Here is a 23020-nt window from a genome sequence, read left to right as displayed (position 1 = left end):
TGACTCTAAATATTGAACATGAACTTTACTATTCCTGCACTTAAAAAAAGTTACATTTACAACATTTTTTCGTTAAACTGACAAGTTCATTTAACTTTTTGAGACTGTTTGGAAAACAATAAATCAATTCAACTACATCCAGTCCAAATAAGTGTGCTGTTTATCTGTTGTTTTCTTGTATATTTAAATGAATAACTGTCACTTATTTAGCATTCTAGTGACTTTATGCTACCTGGGGGGGGGGTGTCTGCACTTAAGATCGGAGCAGAATACTGCATGCAGACACGCCCACTCTTTCATGCATCACCTGATTGAACATTTTCTACATAAACCCCTCTAGACCCAGTTTATTTTCAGATGTGTAATTACAGACAACTCCTGGGGAGCATGTGTGTGTGTGTGTGTGTGTGTGTGTGTGTGTGTGTGTGTGTGTGTGTGTGTGTGTGTGTGTGTGTGTGTGTGTGTGTGTGTAAGGCAGGGGGAGGTCCAGAGGCATCATCGGAGGTCTATAGTTAATCAGCAGTCAACCAGAGGTCCTGGGGATCAGCCTATCGATTCCCTCCCAGGGAAATCAATTGAAACAAAGGCATCGCTTAAACTGAACTCTGATCAGAAAGTGGAGGACATGAAGCTGGAAGGACCAAGATGACAGAGAAGAGGATGTGATAAAAGATAGTATGCTTGCAGAGAGAGGTTAAGAGGATGTAAGGGCAGAAACATTGACTGATCGATGTGAAATTACCAAGGACAAAGACACAGAGCAAAAAAAAAAGAAAAAAAAAGAAGGCTGATGTCAAGGTTGTGGTGATAGGTGGGGTTTTCCAAGAAGATATAGAGATGAATATCTAAGAAAAATCCAGAAGAAACAGACAAATGCATAATTTTTCCATATATGGAATTAGGAGTCATTGAATGGTACAGCACCTATTGGAGATGTACACAATGCCTTAAATCACAATGATCAAAACACAGAGGGAGGGAAAATATTTTTGCAGAGACTTGTAAATGGTTTGCCAAAGCCCAATGAACTTCATTCTCTTTCACCCATCAGTCCCCAATGACATGTCAGTGATTTCTTCCTACCATTTAGATGCATAGCTGTCTCTTTATTATCTACTCATGATGGCAAGAATTTTGCATCTAATTGATAAAGCAGCTTGATTCCAAAAAGTTTTTAAAGAAGATTACGAACCCTGCCTATAATTTATTCATATTACTAATATTTTAAATTTCTCACCTACTGCACATCAACTTTACTGGTTTCTAATAAAAGCAAACACATTCTCAAGCAAACACACATCCATCTGCATGCCAACAAACACACACACAGCTGTGAAGATCAATGTGACTGAGAAAGTTAGAGAACTCACAGTGTCTAACCTTGATTGGACATAATGAGTCTTAACCACAAGTCCACTAATCTGATGAGATGACTTACAGATTCACCTTGTGATGAATACTAAGTACAAGCATCGACCCAATCTTTATACACACACTTATGAAGGCACCAGCACTCATGCCCGTTATAGGCTTGTGCTCGTGCACACACACGTCCTTGGCCAATCCCAATCAGACTTATTACTTTGAGAATCTTCAAAGGGCTCTTCATCTTAATAAAAAATTGTCAATAGGAGCTGGCCTGTAGATACAGCCATATGGAAAGTTTTGTGATGAGACAGAAGTGGAAAGACTGACCTCTAGAAGTTCTGCTCTGTTCTGTGACTTATCTTTGAAAGAAACACTGGTTACGTGGGAGATTCATAAGTGACTCCCTGTATAAAGCCTGTGAATTTCATAGTGTAGCCACAGGAGTTGACCATTTCCAACTCTGCTGTTGAACAACTTGCTCATAATGTTTACAAAGCACCATAAAACTCTTCTGATTACTAATGACTTCCAAAATCTGCCAACCTCTTGAGTCTGATATATGAGCTAAGTCCTGTTCAGACCCACTAAAGGGGTTTTGATGTTGGGATAAATACAGGTAATAAGATGAAATAGAAACCAAGATTGGTAAAACGATGGCAATGTTCAGCTCTTTATACTTCTTTTAGGCAGTTATACAACTCCGTAAAGTAACCTTGGCATTGGAATTATCAAGGTAGTTGCTATAAGGTATTTAACCTGGATTGCTTCACTGGAAAATCCTGATCTTTTATTTTTTCCCAATGGCGCTCAGGCTGTGCCAACACAGTTGTCTCGATGAGTAGCATGCATTTTGTTTTGTCGATCTGAACATGAAAAGCTCAGTCCTAGAAATTGGAGCTGCTTTAAAAAACGCAGCAGGACAATGCATCGACTTATAAAAAAGATAAAACAACTGTGGAGCACAGTTTTTGGCAGCGTGATTATGGATCTCTTTTACCAAATAGTATGTTACCTCCAGCAGTTTTAACATTCGGGGCACAGTTTCTCCCAAAATACATCAATTTATCTTTCTCAACTTTACTCAAGTACTTTTACACTAAGTCATTGACTACTTTTTTCAAAGCCACTGAAAACTCCAAGACTCCACTCTCCATGAGTTGTTCTGGCATCTTATGAAAACTCTTTCTTATCTGAATCTGAAACTAAAATAAAAAGTTCAAAAGTTCATAAACTTGCAGAGCTACAGCTCCTGAAATGCCTCTTGTGTCAGAATAGTGGATTAACCTCTATGTTCATATCTTTCACAGCCTTTTAAATGTCCAGCATTTGCTGTAAGCCCCTCTTACTTCTCAGTATCAACCTCACTGTCTTTTTGGTTGTCATCCTTTAAAGGAACAGTTTGTAACATTTAGAAGTGTTGATTGGCAAATATTAAATATAATATTCAACACTACGTCAGTTATGTATCAGTGCATAATCACCTGAAACTAAGAATTGACATGTTTTCCTTAGCTTAGAAAAAGCCATTTATATGTAATTTATGGCATCATTGTTGCAGTGTACCATTTTTTCATAATTGCGGTAGCAAGCAACCTCAACAACAGATAACGTTAACAGGTAAAGTATGTTTACAGGTTTTGGTCCATTTTTTATAATTACACTAATGTTTGCTGAAAACACAAGCTTTATCAAATCACATAAATGGATGGTTTTGAGTATCAGTCAGTGCTGGACAAATGGTCTCCTGGTTGTAAACACTGATAATGACACTCACATGCCTTTCTTCATGCACATAAGTCCTTTTAACAAGACAGGGAAACAGTTATATAACAACATCAGAAAACTATTTGCACCATGATAAATAGGTTATTTCTCTGTATCCATTAAAAAATGACCAAGACACAGATAAATAGACATTAGCCTTTCAAGTTTCTAGCTATATTACAAAAACTGCTTTGCAACATTCACATTCGGTATTTGCAACACACAAGAAATAATATGTGAACCCGTGCACAATGCCAAAAAATGGTTTTAATATGGACTGCATAACCAATCATGGTATTTACAGAAAATCTTTTCCTGTGTTAGGATATATTTTTTTAGAAACAGAAAAGTATTCATGACTAGCAATTCTTTTTAAATCTCACTTTTCCAAGCATGCTCTAGATTCTTCTAGAGTCTAGAAGAATTCATGAAAGAAACATATTTTCCACTCTTCCACCATCCATGGCCCTGATCAAAACAGATGGATGTCCTGCCGCTGATGATCCAGACAAAAAAAAAGCAATCAATGCAATTTTCTGAGACAATGTGCAAGAAAGAGAAGGTCGTAACAGCGGCTGGAGCGCAGCAAAATGTGACACACCGAGACTGAGCAACCTTCGAAGTGCTTTATGCTGAATAAAACGCCTGTGTGCATGTACGTGTGTGGAGGTCAACTAGAATAAACCACAATTACATGACTGTAAAAGGGACAGGACTAGTTACATCATGCTGGTGTGGCATGTTTTAGAAAATTCATGTATTTATTATTTTTACAAACATGAATGAGCTCACACTCACACAATCACACACACTTTACACTTGCAGCTGGTAGCATATTTAAGACTTTGACTAAGTCAAATGTGTGTGTGTTTCCTGACATCCCATTGTGTGTTCATGGCCTTCTGTCTGTCTGTGTTTGCATGCTTGCTTTCGCGGCACTGTTTGTCTGTGGTTGTGTTTGTGTGGTTACTTACTGCAGATTGCATCAGCCTCATCTGAACCATCTGCACACTCCGGTTCTCCATCACAGCGCCACCTGGCAGGGACACACTGTCCGTTCTTACAGGCAAAGTCTGTGGTGGCACATGTTTTCTTTGCTGTGGAGACAAAAGATAACATTCAACATTACTCTACGACTCTAAGTAAGGTAAAGCAGTAAAAGCCACTCTGTACTGGTCGTTAATATGAATGGTGAATCAACTCATTGCTGGTTATTAACACAGTCACTGTTATATTACGTATTAAATCGGATCACCATCAGAATCACCATGAACACACTGACTGACAAATTATTAAAAACTTTAGTAAGTAAGTAAGTAAGGAAACATGTTAAACGTTTGGTAAACCACTTAACAAGGCAGCAAGGGTACGCAATTCAAATGTAACTTAAGTCAAGAGCAAGTCCAGAGCAACCACTTTAAAACAATTTTGCTGTCCAATTTCAATTTAACCATCAGCTTGTTCATGTGCAACTTGTAACATGATACACGAGAGAACAAGAGGTGTTTTATCAGCCAGCCTTTGTTAGTGTTGGTTCTTTGAGGCTGCATAAGTAGATCAGGGCTGTTAAGTCAGGTGAGACTCTGCAAGTTTCTTAGTCACACCAATATTTCTTTAACTTGACAAAGATTCAGTGTGGATGAAGAAGACTCCAGTCTCCTACTGAATCCATTTTTAAGGTTCTACATTGTGGAATATATTGTTTGAATTCTTTCCATGAGGGCAAACTGACTTGTTAGAGTCGGTAGATAAATTACTTGGGATATGTGACTCATTAAGAATTAAAGTTTAATAAAGTTGGCTTGGGAATAGCAGCACATTAGATTTGACAACCTGGAACAGATTTTAAGTCTTATCTGAAGAATGAATCCAGTAAAATAACTTATTGGTGGAGGATTACCGTTTTCAAACCGAGAAGGTTGCTTTCAGGCAGAGTGAACGAGCAGTGCATGACAGCTTAAGTAGTTTGCAAGAGTGTGTTGGCTATATGGTGCAGTGAATAGAGCATGTCACATGGGATCAGAGCAGCACCCCTCTAGATGTCTGCCCTGAACTGGCTCAGAGGTTTGGCTCCATCTTAACACCCCATGATCCACCTTCAGGGTTCAGTCTAGACTTTGCAGAACCGGCTCAGGCTCCGTCTAGTTTTCCTGATAGCCAAAGACTCCAAAGGTTTTGTGTGTAGCTTTCTCCAAGAAAGTAGAAAATTGAAGCACTTGAGTCTGTCACTGGCAGAGGCAAAAAAATCTCTCTCTCCTTGACAGCGAGAGCCTCTGAACAAGAGAAAGCACTTGCTTGCCGTGTTAGCAATGCCTTGGCTCGCCATGATGAAATATAATGTACAAAGAAAGGGGCTGACAAATGGCTAGAGTGTGTGTGAGTAAATGTGTGTGTGTGTGTGTGTGTGTGTGTGTGTGTGTGTGTGTGTGTGTGTGTGTGTGTGTGTGTGTGTGTGTGTGTGTGTGTGTGTGAAAAAGAACAACAGTGACTGATACTGTTCCATTTTCTTTCACGTGAGCCTGGTGTTAAACCGCCTCACCGGCGCCCACTTAAACTCTCTGAAAATGTGGGTTGGCAGACTGAGTGGTTAAAGCAATGTAATGTAGTGTGTGCAAGTTATCTGAATCATATTTTCAGCAACTTCAAACAAAAATCGGCTTTTTTTGTTGAGGTTTGGATCAAGGTGCAAAAGCTTAACTGTCCCTGTTCGGCCCAATTTGAATAATTAACCTTGAATTTCGGGCCAAGCATTTTTTTTTAAAGGGGCTGAAGGGTAGTAACTACAATAATTGATTCATACAAAAACAGCCTCTTCCTGTTTGAGGACTTAAACCAAAAATATATATCAAAAAAATCCCACAACCCATTTCTTTAAAGATTTACAAATTAGGAATTCAATCACCAAAAACACAACACAATATGTTGTGTAATGAGATACATAATTGTTTACAGTCACAAGTATTAAATTACCAGGTTCAAACTTCTACAGTATAAATGTTCAATGAGAACCTAAGAAGCAAAATATACAGAAAAGGTGTCTGTTCAAATGGAGCCCCTATGATTAGTGCCATATGCTTTGCTTTTACAAGGATTTAGCAGGGTAGCATTAGCGCACTGATTTAAACTGCTGAACTACACAAGGAATCAGTCCAACCCTGGCACTGTGTATTATATACAGTCCCATTTCACTTAGCAAGGGAAATACTAGCCAGCTTATTAGCTTGTTGTTTATGAGTGTAGCCTTGGATGTCCTATGGTGTGAGGTAAAAGGCAGTGTTATGACTGATTACACAAGTGGGAGCCATAACAATGAAGTGCATGCTAGAGGAACTGACAGCATCTCAGCTTTGGGGACCAACGCTTTCTATATGTATATATAAATGTACTTGTATGGATGACAACGTATGGCTGATTGATGAAAACAAAGAGACAACCACACATTCACCAGCGCAGAGTATTGATTCTAAGTAGAGTGAAAAAAAAACAGGTGAGAGATGAAATTGAAGAAGGTGTAGGCCTAGAATAAATGGAAAGCCTGTCTCTAGGGATCACATAGCACTCAGAGCCAAAGACAAAAGTAAATAGAAAAAAAAAGAATAGAGTAGAGAGAATGGGGGTACAGAAACAAAAGGGGAAGAGTAAAAGAGGCTGTTTAGGTGGGGTCTAGTATAATGGCATCCGTCTTCACAAAAGGACGGAATAATTCCATTTCCATCCTACCAGTATTTTAGCATTAATCCCATCTCTTCCTGCCTACCCTCCTGTTTTTTTTTTTCATCTTTTCCTCCATCTCTGCCTCCAACCTGATAACACGGCCAGCTGTAGCCACACACAGAGAGCTATATATATATATATATATATATATATATATATATATATAAATACACAGTGCAGTATAATACTTTAGACCAAAATAGAGGTGATATCAGACGCCCACAAATAACAGTTTTCCTTCATATCATATCTCCTGTCACTGGTCATCATAATCCTCTTTAATTCAGTTAGGGAAGCAAAATGGTGCAGGGGACAAGATGTAAGCCAGCTATCTTAAGCCCATATCAATTTCCAACAACCCTTCCCTTGACTCGTATTTTTCTTATCCTGAGGATATAAAGGGAAATTGTATGATTCACCTTGGCCCCTTCTTATTCTGGGGGCCGAAGGCATTGAGTAGCCAATTTTTCTCTGTAAGCAAATACAATAGGCTTTTAATTCACCTTTGGATGAATTATGTTACTCTCATGTTTATTCAACAGTGACAAAGGACAAAGATAAATGACACAACATAGTGAGAAACTACTTCCGTAATCTAGAGCAACTGCAGGGAAGGTTTCTTAGAATGTATGATGATAAGTGGACAATTATAATCATCGGTTAAGAAGAGACATAATGATTACAGAACTCATATATTCAGTATGAAGACTTTACTTTGAAAATGACATCCCCACTAGAAGTAAGAAATGGTAGTGTTTCAATAAAGCCCATTATGGTAAGCAATTATCATCCATCTTGAAAACTGAGAATTACATTTATGGAAGTGCAGTTATTTGGAGATTTGACTACTGAATGAATGGGGATTAGTTTTATGCAGGGAATATTCCCGCAGATGTGTGTACAATACAACATTTTGGAAAGAAAGTGTACATGTACTAAAATAAGCATGCAAATAAAATATTTTTTTCATCTGCAACAGGCAAATGAATGACACAAGGAATGAAGAAAGCCACACTATAGAGAAAAAGAGATGCACCATAATGAATGATGATGATGAACAACATACAGGTAAAAGTTCATATATTCCACACCACAGATGTATTCTTAATGGTAGAATATATAAAGAGAGATCACAAAATTGTGAAATATGTGGACATTTGTGTTAAAACAAATATGTAAAAAATCAGCACATACAAAAGGAAAATATTCCCGCTCCTCTCAAGAGTTGCTGATGCACACACAAACAGCTGCTTACATTTACATTCTGATGCACCGCGACCTGTCGTATATGAGTGTCATCCATATGGAACAGCCTAAACCTGCCTTATGGGGTGTGAGAGTGAATGTGCAGGGGACAAACACTAGGCAACACACACACACACACACACACACACACACACACACACACACACACACACACACACACACACACACACACACACACACACACACACACACACACACACACACACACACACACACACACACACACACACCCTTACTTACCAACCAACTCTCCTCCTAGATTTAAAGCATTAGGTTATTTTAGTCCTCTTTCCCCAGATGGAAAAAGTGATTAATATTTATGTGAAATAGCACACAGACCAGAAAACTTCTAGCTTTCTCACTAGGTGATTTTATCTGCCATCTCGAGTCATCATTAACTTATATACACTTTCATATTGTCATATTTTAATAACATATCCATCATTCCACTTGGGATTTCTTAGACCAAATCTTTCACAGAATACAGTACTATTCATTAACCAACACATGACAATGCATAATGACTTGGTACAATATGATTGGAGAATGCCTATTTACTTGACTTTAATTTACACTACAGTCATGTGATCTCTGCATTAAAAATTATACCTTTATGGGGCCATGCAAGGCCAAACCCTTATAATATTGCCCCTTATAGAGATGCATGGTGTAGACCATGTTTTCGGAGTACACTTAAAGGTGTAGCTACTAACCACCTTTTCTATAGACGTAGTGTGTTAATCTCCCACTGACATTCAAATAATGTCACGCTCTGCAGACCTTCATGATCAATGAGTGACTAAGCTGACCTACTCACGTTGACCTCCACCCCATCCACACACACACACACACACACACACACACACACACACACACACACACACACAAACACGCACTGGCCTCTTAGGATTCTCCGTCACATACTCCTGACGACATGATCGTTCGACCTGGGAACAGGTGAAGGTCAGCGTCAACCTTCGAGTCATTCAATTTACACACCTCATTACACACACACACGCGCACACTGAGTGAAAGGGAAATGGAAATAAAACATCGAACAGCACAATAATAGCTAAGGGAACACGGTGTCGCCTTTAATTAGGATTTGTTGACATCAGTTCCTGAAATGTTGATTTGCTCCAACAACAAAGGGTCTGAAACAGACAACAGGCGCTGACTCTCTTTAATCTGCTTGAATTCCAAGTGCAAAAGAACAAAGCTGGTATTCTTTGCTTATCAGCCTTTGAATCGGTGAATGCTGATTGTTTTTTGTATGAATGGCAAAAGCTTTTTTAAGTTGATTTAAGGACAGTTTGGGTTCTCTGTTTTATTTTTTTGGTTGTCTAATGTTGTCCAATGTTATCTGTTGGTAATCAGCTATCGTGCAGAATGTTTGCACAAAAATCTTCAAAATATCACTTTTCTGTTTGCCAAATTTGTAATTCAAACCAAGACCCAACCAACTCAACCCTGGCCCCACTTCTTCCCAAAATAAACAATACCATTTAGCCTAACCAAAGCATGTTAATAGAGCAAGTCAGAGTAATTTGGTTTAAAATAACCAAGCTGAAATACAACACACTACAAAGGAGAAACAGGAGAAAAGCCCAAACTGGCCGAGTCTGTTCCTTGTCCATGAAATCTGGAGAAACGCCAGAGAAAGCACTGTGGTAACCATGTCGCTCTGCTCAGGTATTCCATTACTTAGATTTTGATCAAAGTGGGTTGGGCTATTTGCCCGTAACAGAAAAAGACCATTTGAATAACCAAACCAATGACAGAAGTAGACAAAGACCTTCATCTCTTGGTGTTTGAACTGATTTCTTCATTCACATCCTTAGAGTTAAGATTTCATTTTGAGTTAAGAGTTAATTTTGAATAAAAAATGTATTCGTGAACTGATGATAATGGAAAATGAACCTGATTTTGCCTCAGCCTTTTCAGTTGGAGTTACCTACTTGCTCATTGTACACACTTCTATTTACTTCTTACAATCATTTTGAAAATAACACGGAAGTCTAAATGGCATGCAATAATAAGGACTTGTTATTTCATTTAAAAAAAAAAAAAAAAAAAAAAGGGATCAAAATGTGTTTTCTTTTGAAGGGCCCTGGGGCTGCCCCAGAGCTAATCTGGGAAAAATAAGAGACATATAGGGATCTAGAGAGAATGGAGAAAGAATGAATGTGGGAGAAAGAGGAGAGGAAATAGATGGTCCTCTACATTGTTGTGATCGGTTAAAGAGCTAAAGAACGTAGCGTGTCAGTAGAGGGAAGGAGGCCGTTAATCAGCGAGCAAACTGTGAGGGAGTGGCGAATAGTCTGTGAATCCTGTGTGTGTGTGTGTGTGTGTGTGTGTGTGTGTGTGTGTGTGTGTGTGTGTGTGTGTGTGTGTGTGTGTGTGTGTGTGTGTGTGTGTGTGTGTGTGTGTGTGGACGAGAGACAGAGAGAGGGACAGAGTAAAGTAGACAAGTATAATATTGGTCTTTTGAGGAGATTAAAGGCCTGTCCAGTTTTCCAATAATCTGTTGGACACAGAGAGATATCGTGGAGAAAGGACTAGAATACAACAAGAGCTCAGTGCTCTAAGAAAGAACAGTAATTGTAAAGTAAGGGACAGCAGGGAGGGGTTGGACTCACTTGAATAACAACAGAAGTGGTCCACTCACAGGGAGGAGAAGGAAAGAAATAGTTTGATAATATGAGCCACCCATTGACCAATTAAAAATAAAAGGGCAATGACAGCTAAAAGTTTATATCTGCAAAATACAAAGTTTCCCAAACTTTGGCATTAAGTATATATGTTCAATATCATCAGAGGGTAATGAATAAATACTTTAAGTGTAAAATTAATGTGAGCATAAAGTGAGGGTCTAAAATCTAAGAAAGGGCCTTTGCAGCCGCATTTGGATGCTCACAGATGTGTGTTGGATGCACAAACTACAAAGGTCGGAGATGTGAAGAGAACTCGTGGACTGTCAATCCAGACAGTTGGCCAGATCAAATACACTATATATATTATGCTCCTCACAGCACATCAAATACCACCTACCAGTTCAAAGAAGCTTGTTACTATTTCATGATCTCCCTCTGTGGACACGGGAGAGTCGGGGCAAGACGTGGTCTCCAGATTTATCTATTATTTTTTGGGGGGGATGTCGGGGATTACAGGTAGGCTGACAGTTGCATCATGAGGTAAAGGAGGACTCACCTGGAGCTCAATGTGGCGAAGATAAAAGAGACAGAGGCACACTTTAGAAAACTGAGATTCTTCTTTATTCACTTTTATATTCATTGGGACCTTCAGACAGGCTAGAAGGTAAGCAAAATACTGAGGTGAGAAACTGACCTCGCTCTACCTCTTGATGAAGCTCATTACATTTATGTTGTGTTAAGTGTCAAATGTTGTGCTGGTGATTAAATCAGAGAAGGGAATGCCAACAGAAAATAAATTGATCCTTAGAGCTGGTCTTGTCTGTACTGACTATGGTGGTATATACCACTCTATGACATGTTTGTTAGAAACTGTTTCTTTACCATCATTTTCCAACATCATGTACTTTTAACCTGATGTTATAACATTGGATACTTTATGGCCACACTGTAGCTTGTTCACACTGTTTTGATTTCCTTTATATTCTTAATATGTACAAGCCTGGATGTAACAGTATAAATAACTGTATATTATAATGGATTACCACTTTTTAGAGCTGCACTGTGCCTCATATTAACCTAAATGATGTATTAATATGTTTTAATTATGGCATAGTTGGTCCTATAAAAAGTGTTAAAATAAAAATACCAGTGTAAAAGGGAATTTTTGTCCTTTCTCTGTCAATCTTATGTTAATTCTCCACTGCTGGATCAACTCTCTAGGACCAATAAAATAGTCTATCAACAACTCCTTCACTTTTCAACCCCCTAATTCAATATTTGGCAGGGAAGGTGTCATGCTGCTTCAGGGAAATTAATAGCTTCCTTTAATTTACTTACAAATGAAGAAGAATTGTGCAAAAACAAAGTGGAACTTAGCAAACACATCAGGCAGCAGTGGGAACCAGAGGATTTCAAAACAGTAGACGTCTAAATAGAATAAAATAATATCCTGGCAACTAAAGACGCTTGTCAGCTCCTACTCATATACAACTACTTCACAGAGGTTAATCTCTCTGTGTGAGTGCTCATAAATCTGTTTATACCTCTCTTCAAGCCTGCAAGTGTTTACTCATTTCAGGAAAACAGATTGCACCACTCTCTCCGTCTTCAAAGCTTTGAGAGAAATGTGAAGAGCCTTTTGCATATGTTATTAACAACAGCAGCTCAGGACAGAGGCTCTGGTGCAGAATATTGTTATAGGTTTTTAAATTGTTTTACTATTAACTTTTAAGTCGTTGTGAAGACAGCATTATGGAATTGAACAATACGTATCCATATACGCAGAGAATCGGCACAGGATACGCACAAACTTTAAACACCCTGTTCATCCTGTAACCTGCTCTCTCTTTGCTCACACGACGTGTATGATTAAAGGCACGCCCCCTGAGTCAACCATGTTTGCCTGGCACCTTTATCAAATATTAGGCTCTGAAATGACTGCTTAATTCCTGTTTGTCTTGGTGGACTTGTCCTTGTTCTGTTAGCTGTTTGACAAAGGAATCCAAAGAGTCTGATGTGCATCACTGTCAAACTAGTAGCATCATTTGTCAGAGCAAACAAACTTGATTTAGAGATACAGGTGTTTGGATTGCAAGGCAAAAAAGCAATCCTGACCATTACCTATGACAGAGCCAATTAAGGTGTTTCACCATCATTTTGGCTGGCTGAGGAAAAATAAAAAAATCACTCTGGGCATGTTGAAACATTGTGTTCTGGCCTCTGTGTTTTTTTCCCAGATCTCTGGGTTTTAACTCAGCCACACGCCAAAGCCTTAGACCTCCCAAATCCTGTCACATCCTGGGTCCCTGAGCCTTGGTCCTCCTTACATAAGTGTGCAATTACAGTTTTGCAAACCAGCTTGGAAGTGGAGGGGAGCAAGCATGACAACAGAAAATGAGAAAGAAATAAAGATACAGGACCACAGTGATGATCAAAGACAAATTCAGAATCAAATTAGACATAATGGAAAGAAATTGCTTTTCAGGAGATGAAAAGTGTCAGCCTTATTTTATTTTCCAACCTTGAGCCCCCCGCCACCTTCTTTGCAAAGTTAATTATTTTGTTATTCAATCAAACATACCGTATTAGCAAAAAAGTCAATTATTCCTAACACATAGCTGCTATTATTCGAGCTTACATCCCACTTTCATCACACGAACTTCAGAAATTCCTCCTAATATGCAATTTAAAAAAAGAGTTCCTTTCTTTTTTTTCTTTCTTTCTTCCTGTCTAACCTTTTTTTGGTGTCTTAGCTACCTCTTAAGACAAACAAACGTGAGTGTATTTGTTGTTCTGAGGGTGAGTGGATATCTAGTCAGAGGGATCAAAGAGCAGTCGCTTTGTACGCTGCGCTGTGTTGCTTCAGAGACTGCTAATTAAGTAGAAGCACAAAAGGGGCCATTGTAGCAGCACATGGCTAGAGAGAAACAAACAGGGCCAGGCTTCTTTTCATTTTTACAACATGAGGCCTATCAGCCCTGCAAATTATGGCGTCAGATGGCCAAGAGTTACAGTTCAGGGAATCAAATCACCTCGTATCATAAGAAAATCTGAACATTCTGCTATTCTGCATCCTTTCATTCAATGTACCTAAATTGAACGCCGTGTTCAATAGGACTTTGCCAAAATCCAAAGTTATGCTTTTTTTCACTACTGCTTCATCAACAACAAAAAAAACAAAACAAACATAGGTAACATGACTGAAAATACTGTTTAATTAAACCTCTGTACAAAACTACAGAGCAGAAACACCAAAGCAATTCAAAATAAACTAAATCAGAGCATTTTTGTATACAATTTTTAAATGTGTATTATTTTGTAATGTATTTAGTTGTATTCAGAGCTGATATATATTATATATATATATATATATATATATATATAAATATATATATATATATATATATTAAAATATATATATATTTATATATATTAATATATATATATATTAATATATATTATATATATATTATATATATATATATTAATATCACATTTGTTTGTTTTTTAAAGTTTTGTTTTGGAAACTGAAACAAGTGTAGGTTATTACAAACAAGTATCATTTCTATGACAAAGAATAGATAGAAGAGGTTTGCAAAAGGTGTGTCGGTATTTGATGGGTGTGTGCCAATATGTGTGTGATAGTATTCTTTCCCAAGACGTCTGGAGACTCTGTGAGATCATACCCTATTGCTTCAGTACCTCTCATTAGAAGTGACATATGCACAGAGTAACCTCACTGCTCCTGTATTGTCCACCAGGCTACACACACACACACACACACACACACACACACACACACACACACACACACACACACACACACACACACACACACACACACACACACACACACACACACACACACACACACACACACACACACACACACACACACACACACACACACACACACACCAAATCCCCCTAACAACAGGCCATCTGGGTGACATCCGGCTCTCAGACTTGACCTGCATTGATTTATTAAACACTCAGACACTGATACCAGCCCTGTTACTCACATACATACTTGCACACACATGCATGCACACACACACACGAACACACACTTCATCCCCTCCCCCATGTCCCACTCCGACACTCCAATCTCATCAGACTCACTTTCCTAGACAGGGTCATCGTTTTAATGACATCAGCTATCAATCCCTCAGCCCTCTCCTCCCCACATGTAAAACCTATATGGCTGTGCATTCACCAGGGATGCTGGAAAATCATGAATCTGTTTGTTCTGTTGAATGCATACTGTTAAATCTTAAATGTGTTTTGATTGTATTTGAGAGTGGAATGGACTACCCAAATTCTGTCACAAATAAAGGATTCTGTTAAAATAAATTCAAGACATCAATGGTTCCTTTTTCCTTTCACTGCCTCCCTTCATTTTGTTTTTCTTACTCACATAGGGTACTAATGTGAAGATGCTATAATCAAATTGGTTTAAAGAAATGGGACAAAACCTCAACACAAGAAGAGAAAAAAATCATTTTCAAAGTACGAAGTGTAAACAGGACCAGCTTCCAGCCTGCCTCAAGAGGTCAGAAGACTCCTTGCAAGGTACACCGACACAACAAATGGATTCTTACTGTCACACACATAGCATAAATGTCCCAATGGGGCCATAAAACCTACATGGGGGAGGGGATAAACAGTACTATATGAAACCTCAGTTAGTCCGACCCTTTTGTGGCTAGCCAGACGTACACACATACACGCAAACACACAAACAGTAATGTGTGCTATGTGTGTGCATGCAAATGCTAAACACACCATGAAAAGAGGTAGGTGTTGAATCAAGCTTCTTAAACCTACAAATGTGTGTCGTATAACAGTGTAAACATACATCTTAAAATGGTTAATCCATTTATCAGCCCTTCTTTATCAACGCATTGCTAAATGATTAATAACCTTGATGATTATGGCAATTACATTTTAAATTAAAACCAGTGGCAATCATACATTCTAAACCAAAATTACTACGCATGTGGCAGAATAAAAAAATATATATATCAAAACTTGATTATTCATAAACACTGGTCTGTAATTACTCCTCTAGCGAGTGACTGACTGACAAGCGGAAACATTCGAGTTATCGGCATCCACCCCCCTCCAAAAACAAAAGGGAAAAAGCCTTTCACCAGCAAACAACGTTCCCGCTGGCTGTATGAATCGACGCTCACTGTGAGCCTTGTCATTCTCCTTCCGCAGGCCTGCACTTCCACCATCGCCATTCAAGTCCCCAACTGCACACATGCAGCGTGCTGCTGGTCGGTCCACATAACAAATTACTACTGGGCTTATTATCAAAAAAACAGCACTCGTAGTAGGGAGTGGTTGGTGAAGGGGGGGGGGGGGGACTTCTATGGTAGGGATTCCAACAAAGCCTGCTGAGCATCCGCATACAAAAGAGGGACAAATTCATCCCGCTGCCGACAAGCAAAAATGTTTCATTCCAAATACAAATGGTTGTCGCTCAGACGCAACAAAGAGCCCCACAAAAGGTCACTAGGAGTTAGTGCATGTGTGCGTGCGTGTGCAGTTTCTTGTACAGCGCTGTACAGTTTGTGCATACTTATTTGTCATTTGGCTCAAAAGGAGGAAGAGGAGAAGGTAGCTTGTATTTGCCGTGATGACAAAGACAAAGAAAATGCCAACCTGCTGCTCTGCATTGCTTAGAGCTTCCAGATACGATGACAGAATGTGCTTTTTTTTTTTTCTGTGACACACTGACCCCGCCTCTCTCTCATGTTCAGCTGCGCTCTCAGCAAAACAAAACGCTGTAAACAGCCTCCCATCCTTTTGTCTTTCCTGCCACGCTCATTCGTTCTGCGTTCCTTATCCTCTCCTCTTCTCCACCCTTCCCCTTCTGCCTCCAATACTCGCTCACTCGCTCCCACCTTCCCTGCCTCCCTCCCGCCCCTTTCCCATTGGCAAACAGCCGGGTGTCCCTTCTTTTGTCTGCTTGGTTCGTGATCGCTGATTAGACAAATACATAAAGAAACACCTACTGGATGAAAGCACCGTGGCCCGAGATCAGAGTGAATCAGTAAATCCCAGCAGGAGAAGCCTCAATGTGACAAAAACATCTGAATTTGAGGCTAGGATAGAATAGTGACGGATAAATATTGTGTGTGTGTTTGTCTATAGACGTGTGGAATATGGCAATAGATGACAAGAGACGACGGGTTAGCTTTGTGTGGGTCCATATGTTGCAAATAGACGAAAAACATCTATATGAAGAATAGAATGTTTAAACATGTTGACAAATATATTTGTTTGTTAATATCTCTCACTGCACTGCTCCAACATGACAGTGACTCTTAAACTATAAAGTATAACTTGTGAGCCTTGCTAAGCGTTCACAAAAATCACCACTTGTGTTGAAAGCGGTTGAGTTCAAATCCATCTAACCACTAATGACCACTTGGAGAGTAAACGACAAAAATAAACACTGCGTTTTAAAGCTTAAGGATGTCAATGTCTTAAATGGACTTGAGGATAATAACAGTTTTAGTTGAATTTTAAGTGATAATGATCGTTTTGAATGCCCCTTTCCTTTTCTTTGTTCCTGGAGGCGTTAAGCACAAAGTCAGCAAGGCCTTAGAGGTCTCTCTCAAGTCAGTTGCTACTGTTGGGGTTGTGTAGTATTAAAAAACAACAGTCAATATGCAGCCTTCATTCCAGATTCAGCTTTACATCGGTATGAGCATCACATTTGTCTACACTTTATATCAATCACCAGATATCTAGTTGCACAAATAGAAAACTCAACCAAGGAAATAATCCCTGAATAACATGTTATCTTACAAACCATCTACTATATGGTGCTTATTTATTAGTATATCTTGCTTAAGGACTGGTAATATCAAGCTAGGGTTTAATTATTCAAATCAACTTACATATGGCATGCATTGCAAAATGTCAATGGGAAAATGTAATGAGATTGCAAATGTGTTTGAACTGACATCTACATTGTTCGTTTAAGTACAAGTTAAAGAAGTCAAAGTGACGTTTCCACAACAGGGCCAAAGGTAGAACGGTCAGCGTTGTGACTCACTACCATGAGAGCTTCCTCTTTAGAGCTCCACCGTCATCTCAAGCAGGTTTACACTGTCAAAGTAATCATGTTTTCTCGGCTAATCCCTTTCAGGGCTACATGTCCCATCCTCATCGACTGCATGAATGAAATTACACAATGACTAAGCTCTTTTCATTGGCCCCTCAAAGCTGCTTGATTTGGGAACATTAGGAGGGAGGAAATAAAGGGGATGTGGTAGGAACCATTTGACACAGCCTTTGTTGCGGCTTATGATTCATCATACTTTGTAAGCTGTCCAAATGAGCTCATCTGTCGGGTATAATCTCATGACATCTAAACTTTGAATGGAGGGGAGGCTGCTGGGAGTGGCCTGTGGTTATTTCATTAAAAAAATGCACTTTTTGACTTTCAAATCCCAAGATTAACGAATAACACACTACTGTGGTAGCATTTAATAACAATGCTAGCTGTTTATTGCCGGTAAATTTAAATCTGGCAAGCCTTTTTTTTTCTGGTATATTCTTGGTAAATTTCCATTTTTTTTTCAAATTGACTCAGATAAATTGGAACCACACCACCCAAACTAAGAGTAAAAGCTAGCATGTGTAATATTTAAAGTTTCATCAAAATATAACATTTCTGTATGAAGAGACGATGACTGCAGAAACACACAGAAAGGGAATAACTGTATTTTAGTAAAAGCTTAAATGCCTAGATGGTGAAAAGTTCCTACGGTATAAATAAAAGACATTAGCTACATATTATGTTTCAATACAGTGTCAACTGTAAATCGGTTAAGACTATTTCAAGTTTTCAGGTTATGGAGAAGCTAAACACTGACCAGCAATGCTTGCAAACTCACTCAGATATATGATATTATTATATATTTTGTCCGAGGACCAAGTAAAATATTTCTAAAATTGTCTCTGATATCTAGAGGCGTCTGCTGATTCAACAGCTCAGACATTTAAAAAAAGGGAAAAAAAGAGACCTTTAATCTTTTTTAAATGTCTGGTGGGTAATTCATTTAAATTGACCACAGGGAATTAGGTAAGTGTCTTCCTTCTGCTGTTTTCAACAACTATTTTATTATTATTAAGAATCAGTAGATGGATATAATTAACAATCCCTCTGTTTATCCAAATCCCAAAATGATTTGTCAAACAGTTACGCAAAGTAAATAAATGAGGATGTAGCCATTAGATGAGATATTTAGACATAAGTGACCTAGAGTTACCTTTCACTGTGTGGTTCTTTTTAATCATCGTGGGTATCGGGGGCACGTTTGTTAAATAACCGTTTTCCCATTTCCTTCTTCTGCATGTTTCTCTGTCACCTAGGTGTATCCACGGATACCCCGGGCCACCAGAATACAAATACAACCCAGACACTCTCAACCCCATTACACACACACACACACACACACACACACACACAGACACGCAAATCCTAAACCGCGCTGTCTTCTCTCCTGCTCCACTGTCTCCCACACCATCCCCTTTCATTAACAGTTTCCCCATTTCTAGAGACAGTCACAGGGGACTATTTGTTCAGTTTTGATAAACGGGACAGTTGGAAACCTTTCTTTCATTTACTCTTCAAAGATTATGCAAAATGTACAAAGTGGGATGCATTATTTGCATTTGATTTAACAAGTGGTAGTTGTCATTCACCTTTTGCCTGCTCCTCCCATCCCTGAACATTGAGGTGGGGACTGATGATGTCTCCACAAAATGCCTTGGTTTTTAGATGGATGCACGCGTTTTCTGCTTCTGTGTCCCGACCTATCAGTCTGATTTTAGGTGTGTATGTGTGTGGAGGGTGGGGGGTAGCCTTGGATCACTTTTTAAAAACCTCAGAGAGGGGTTGATGAAAGGACTCCCAGCAGGTGCTCCTGGCCACAAAACACAATGGTGAAATAGCTGCTGGCCGAGGAAGCTGAAAAGTAGTGCCAGGAGGGTGGAGGGTGAAGGGCAGAGGGTGGGTGCCGGTTGGTGGTGGGGTGGTCAGGTTTCGGAGCCAGCAGTGTGCGGGCACGGCTTTTTCGATGGCAGCGAACAAAGCGGACCTCTTCATAGCCATCCAGAGATGCAAATTGCTCTTCATCAAAGTTTCACACTCGGCTTCCAGCGAACAAAATGGAAATGCTGGCTCCTCTGCTAGAACTGTCAGTAACACCCCCATCCTCTGTCCTCTTTCACCAGTTGTAACTGGCAGTTCTTAGACGAGCAGCAAGGTGAGCACATACACACATGCACTCGCATGCTCACAACACTGTCACATACTGGGCATGTGCATCCACAGTAACACACACACACACACACACACACACACACACACACACACACACACACACACACACACACACACACACACACACACACACACACACACACACACACACACACACACACACACACACACACACACACACACACACGCCGAAGGGGCATTTAAACCTGATCAGCCTCATCCCGGAGTTTATATGTGTGCAAGAGATGCCTCCAATATTTCAGATACTGCTTCCTTTATTTTCTTCTCTTTTCTTCCTCTCTTTTTGCCGCCAGTTACTGAAATGGGAAGATGGCCTGAACTCTCCGGCTGAGTGAGATAACAGCAGAGCTTGGACCTCGTACAGGACTGTCTTTCCATATTCTGTTGATGTCTGAAATGCTTTTAAAAACGTAGCCTGAACAGGCCACATTAGCATTTTTGGAAAAGTATCCCTGGATGGCGATGATGTTTTCTAATTTATCTGTTTGTTTCAGCGAGCATGTTTGTGCTCTGTACAGCTTGTGCCAGGCCCTAGGGGGGGTTTGTTAAACCCGTTTGACCACCCAAAACCCTGGCTAGCTGAGTGATTTGAATAATGTCCAGCAAGTACTACAAATAACAACATTACCATTATTTTAAGTGTTGAATTTGCTACAATCTTAAAGCAAGTTTGAAGCCTCAAGTTCAGCATTTTGGCAGTGGCCATCTTGGCCTTTTGCAACCAGAGGTGACATGAGAGGGGGGATCTAAGTACAACCGGCGCCCAAAATGTTATAATCCCTTTTCATTAACTGAAAACACACTGTGAAAGGGTTGAAGTTGTAAAACCACATACAACTCCAAGACCGGACAACACCATGGCAGTGACCTGTTAATCAAAAGGTAGCCCGAAAGCATGCACAGTTTCATCGTCTGTTTTACTCTTAATGGGACCATAATTTACTCAATTAACATCATGCTGTATTGAAGAAGACTTAAAACTAGTTATTGAGACTATACACTCATGTTTACAATGTTTAATAAGGTAATAAATCAAGTTATAAGTAGGGTCATATTCTCATATAATTCTATACTATCAGACTTATTTTTGCAACCAGAGGAGTCGCACCCTGCTGGAGTATTAGAAATAATGCAAGTTTAAGGCACTTCAACATTGGCTTAAATTTTCAGATCTGGAGGTAGCTGCTTGGTTGTTTTACAAGAACGGGGATAGCTTAAGCTTGACTTTTGCACGTGATGAGACAACACTGTGTATATCTGGCTGACATCCGTTCAACATTGCTTTTCTACAGTCCACTTTTCCTTTCCAACGTTCTACTCAAGCATCAGAGAAAAAACAGTGGAAAGTGTGTTTCAGATCTCTGAGTGTTGCGTTTTTTCCTGGTTCATTTCTGTTAGATCTTTTAAAACAGTAAAGTTTCTATCTCTTTCTATTGTCAGACACTTGGGGTTGTCTGTTATGTAACTGTTCCATAAAAGTCAGTAACATTACACCAAATTCTCATCCCTACTCCAGATATTGACAGAAGAATCAGTGCTCGCTTGCAGTCTAAATGAAACCAGTCCACCCTGACAGTTCTTTTCTGGAAGACAAATACTACCTCAGGAAAAGTGACCTTTTGTGATCCAGGACAATGTTACGCTAGTCAAACTTTTCAGTAGAAAAACTGCAGCAGTACAAAACGATATTATGCATCAATATGACAATGCTGAAAAAGTGTTGTTCTGTGAAGCCATATTATTCTAATTCGTTGCTGTCCAGTTATGTTAAGTGAAAGTTCTCTGGAACGGCCCTTCACTGTGTACTTAACACAAAAAGCATGCTATAATACACACCTTATCTCTATGCCATTGTGAAAGCCTTGCTCTCACTAGATAATAAGTAATAGCAATATGGTACCAACCATTTATAATATGTTTCCTGTTATTTTCTACCATCCTTGACCGAATAGAGTCTGCATACGGAGGAGACCAGGCTGATTAGTATTCTTTAGAGTCTCTACGAACAGACAGGCCCGCGATCAGAATGCAAGGAAGTCCTCTTGCAGGCGGTGAAGGAGTGAGGGTGAGGGGGACAAGACAGCATAGGCCTGTCTACCATGTAAACAAAGCTTTAAAGATCGCATTTACAATGCTGCATAGTCTGAAACGAAGAGACAGCAGAGCAAAGAGAAAGTCTCCACTTAATTTCCTAACGGTGTGGTAAAGATCTTTAGGCAAAATTAGTTTATGGACCTGCTTTTTGCATGGAGTGAACATGTGCCTCAAATCAAATACCCCTGTCTGTTTCAACGAAAGAATAAGTGTGAAATGCTGCATCTCAACATGTCAAATAGAACAACAAAGATGCAAGGAAACTGTTTTAACAGCAGGAACAAAGCATGTGAAGTCATAAAAAAGCTAACTTTTTCAAATAGTAAATAAGGGCAGACACTAAAGGATTTGTAAGCAGGAGCATAAGGATCAGTGACACTGGTCTGAGGAACAGATTACATCTGCACACTGCTCTATTTTTCAGTCCAAAATCAAAAGCTCATTTTTTATTTTAAATCTCAAAACCTAATTTGGTATTTAGATTGCAGAAAACCCACTTTTGTAATGAAATACCATACTGTTAGTCACAACTTTAAATACTAGACATTCAGATTCTCTTTTGGAAGCTTTTTGCTCTACTCTTACAGAGTTCAATCCAATAGTCGTGAAATATAGAATAGTGTTGGCGACAATCTTGAAATAAGCTTCAAAAAGAGATTAAAAAAACACTCAACACTTTTTTTCCATTGTTTGAATGAAAATTTAAGAAAGCTTGCGACTTTTTCCTATTTCTAGACACTTATCCATCTTTAATTCCATTTAACACATAATAGGCCTGCCATATTCCCTACAGGATCCCGCTGTTCTGTTCTCCCTTTCCTGCCTCTCTATT

The 23020-nt window shown here is 39.2% G+C and overlaps 1 protein-coding gene across 1 annotated transcript in view; it reads right to left on the bottom strand.

Annotated features, from left to right (window-relative positions):
- The window catches only part of lrp8 (low density lipoprotein receptor-related protein 8, apolipoprotein e receptor), a 152192-nt gene that overhangs the window by 70558 nt on the left and 58614 nt on the right, over window positions 1–23020 (bottom strand). The window contains exon 3 of the mRNA XM_054602128.1: window positions 4107–4229. Within this exon, the coding sequence (XP_054458103.1) occupies window positions 4107–4229 (123 nt within the window). The remainder of the gene's footprint in view (window positions 1–4106; window positions 4230–23020) is intronic.

Source organism: Anoplopoma fimbria, chromosome 8 (genome assembly GCF_027596085.1).
Source record: "Anoplopoma fimbria isolate UVic2021 breed Golden Eagle Sablefish chromosome 8, Afim_UVic_2022, whole genome shotgun sequence".
In the NCBI taxonomy this organism is placed as follows: domain Eukaryota; kingdom Metazoa; phylum Chordata; class Actinopteri; order Perciformes; family Anoplopomatidae; genus Anoplopoma; species Anoplopoma fimbria.
Note: the sequence above shows the minus strand (reverse complement) of the source record. Positions and strands in the feature narration are given on the sequence as shown.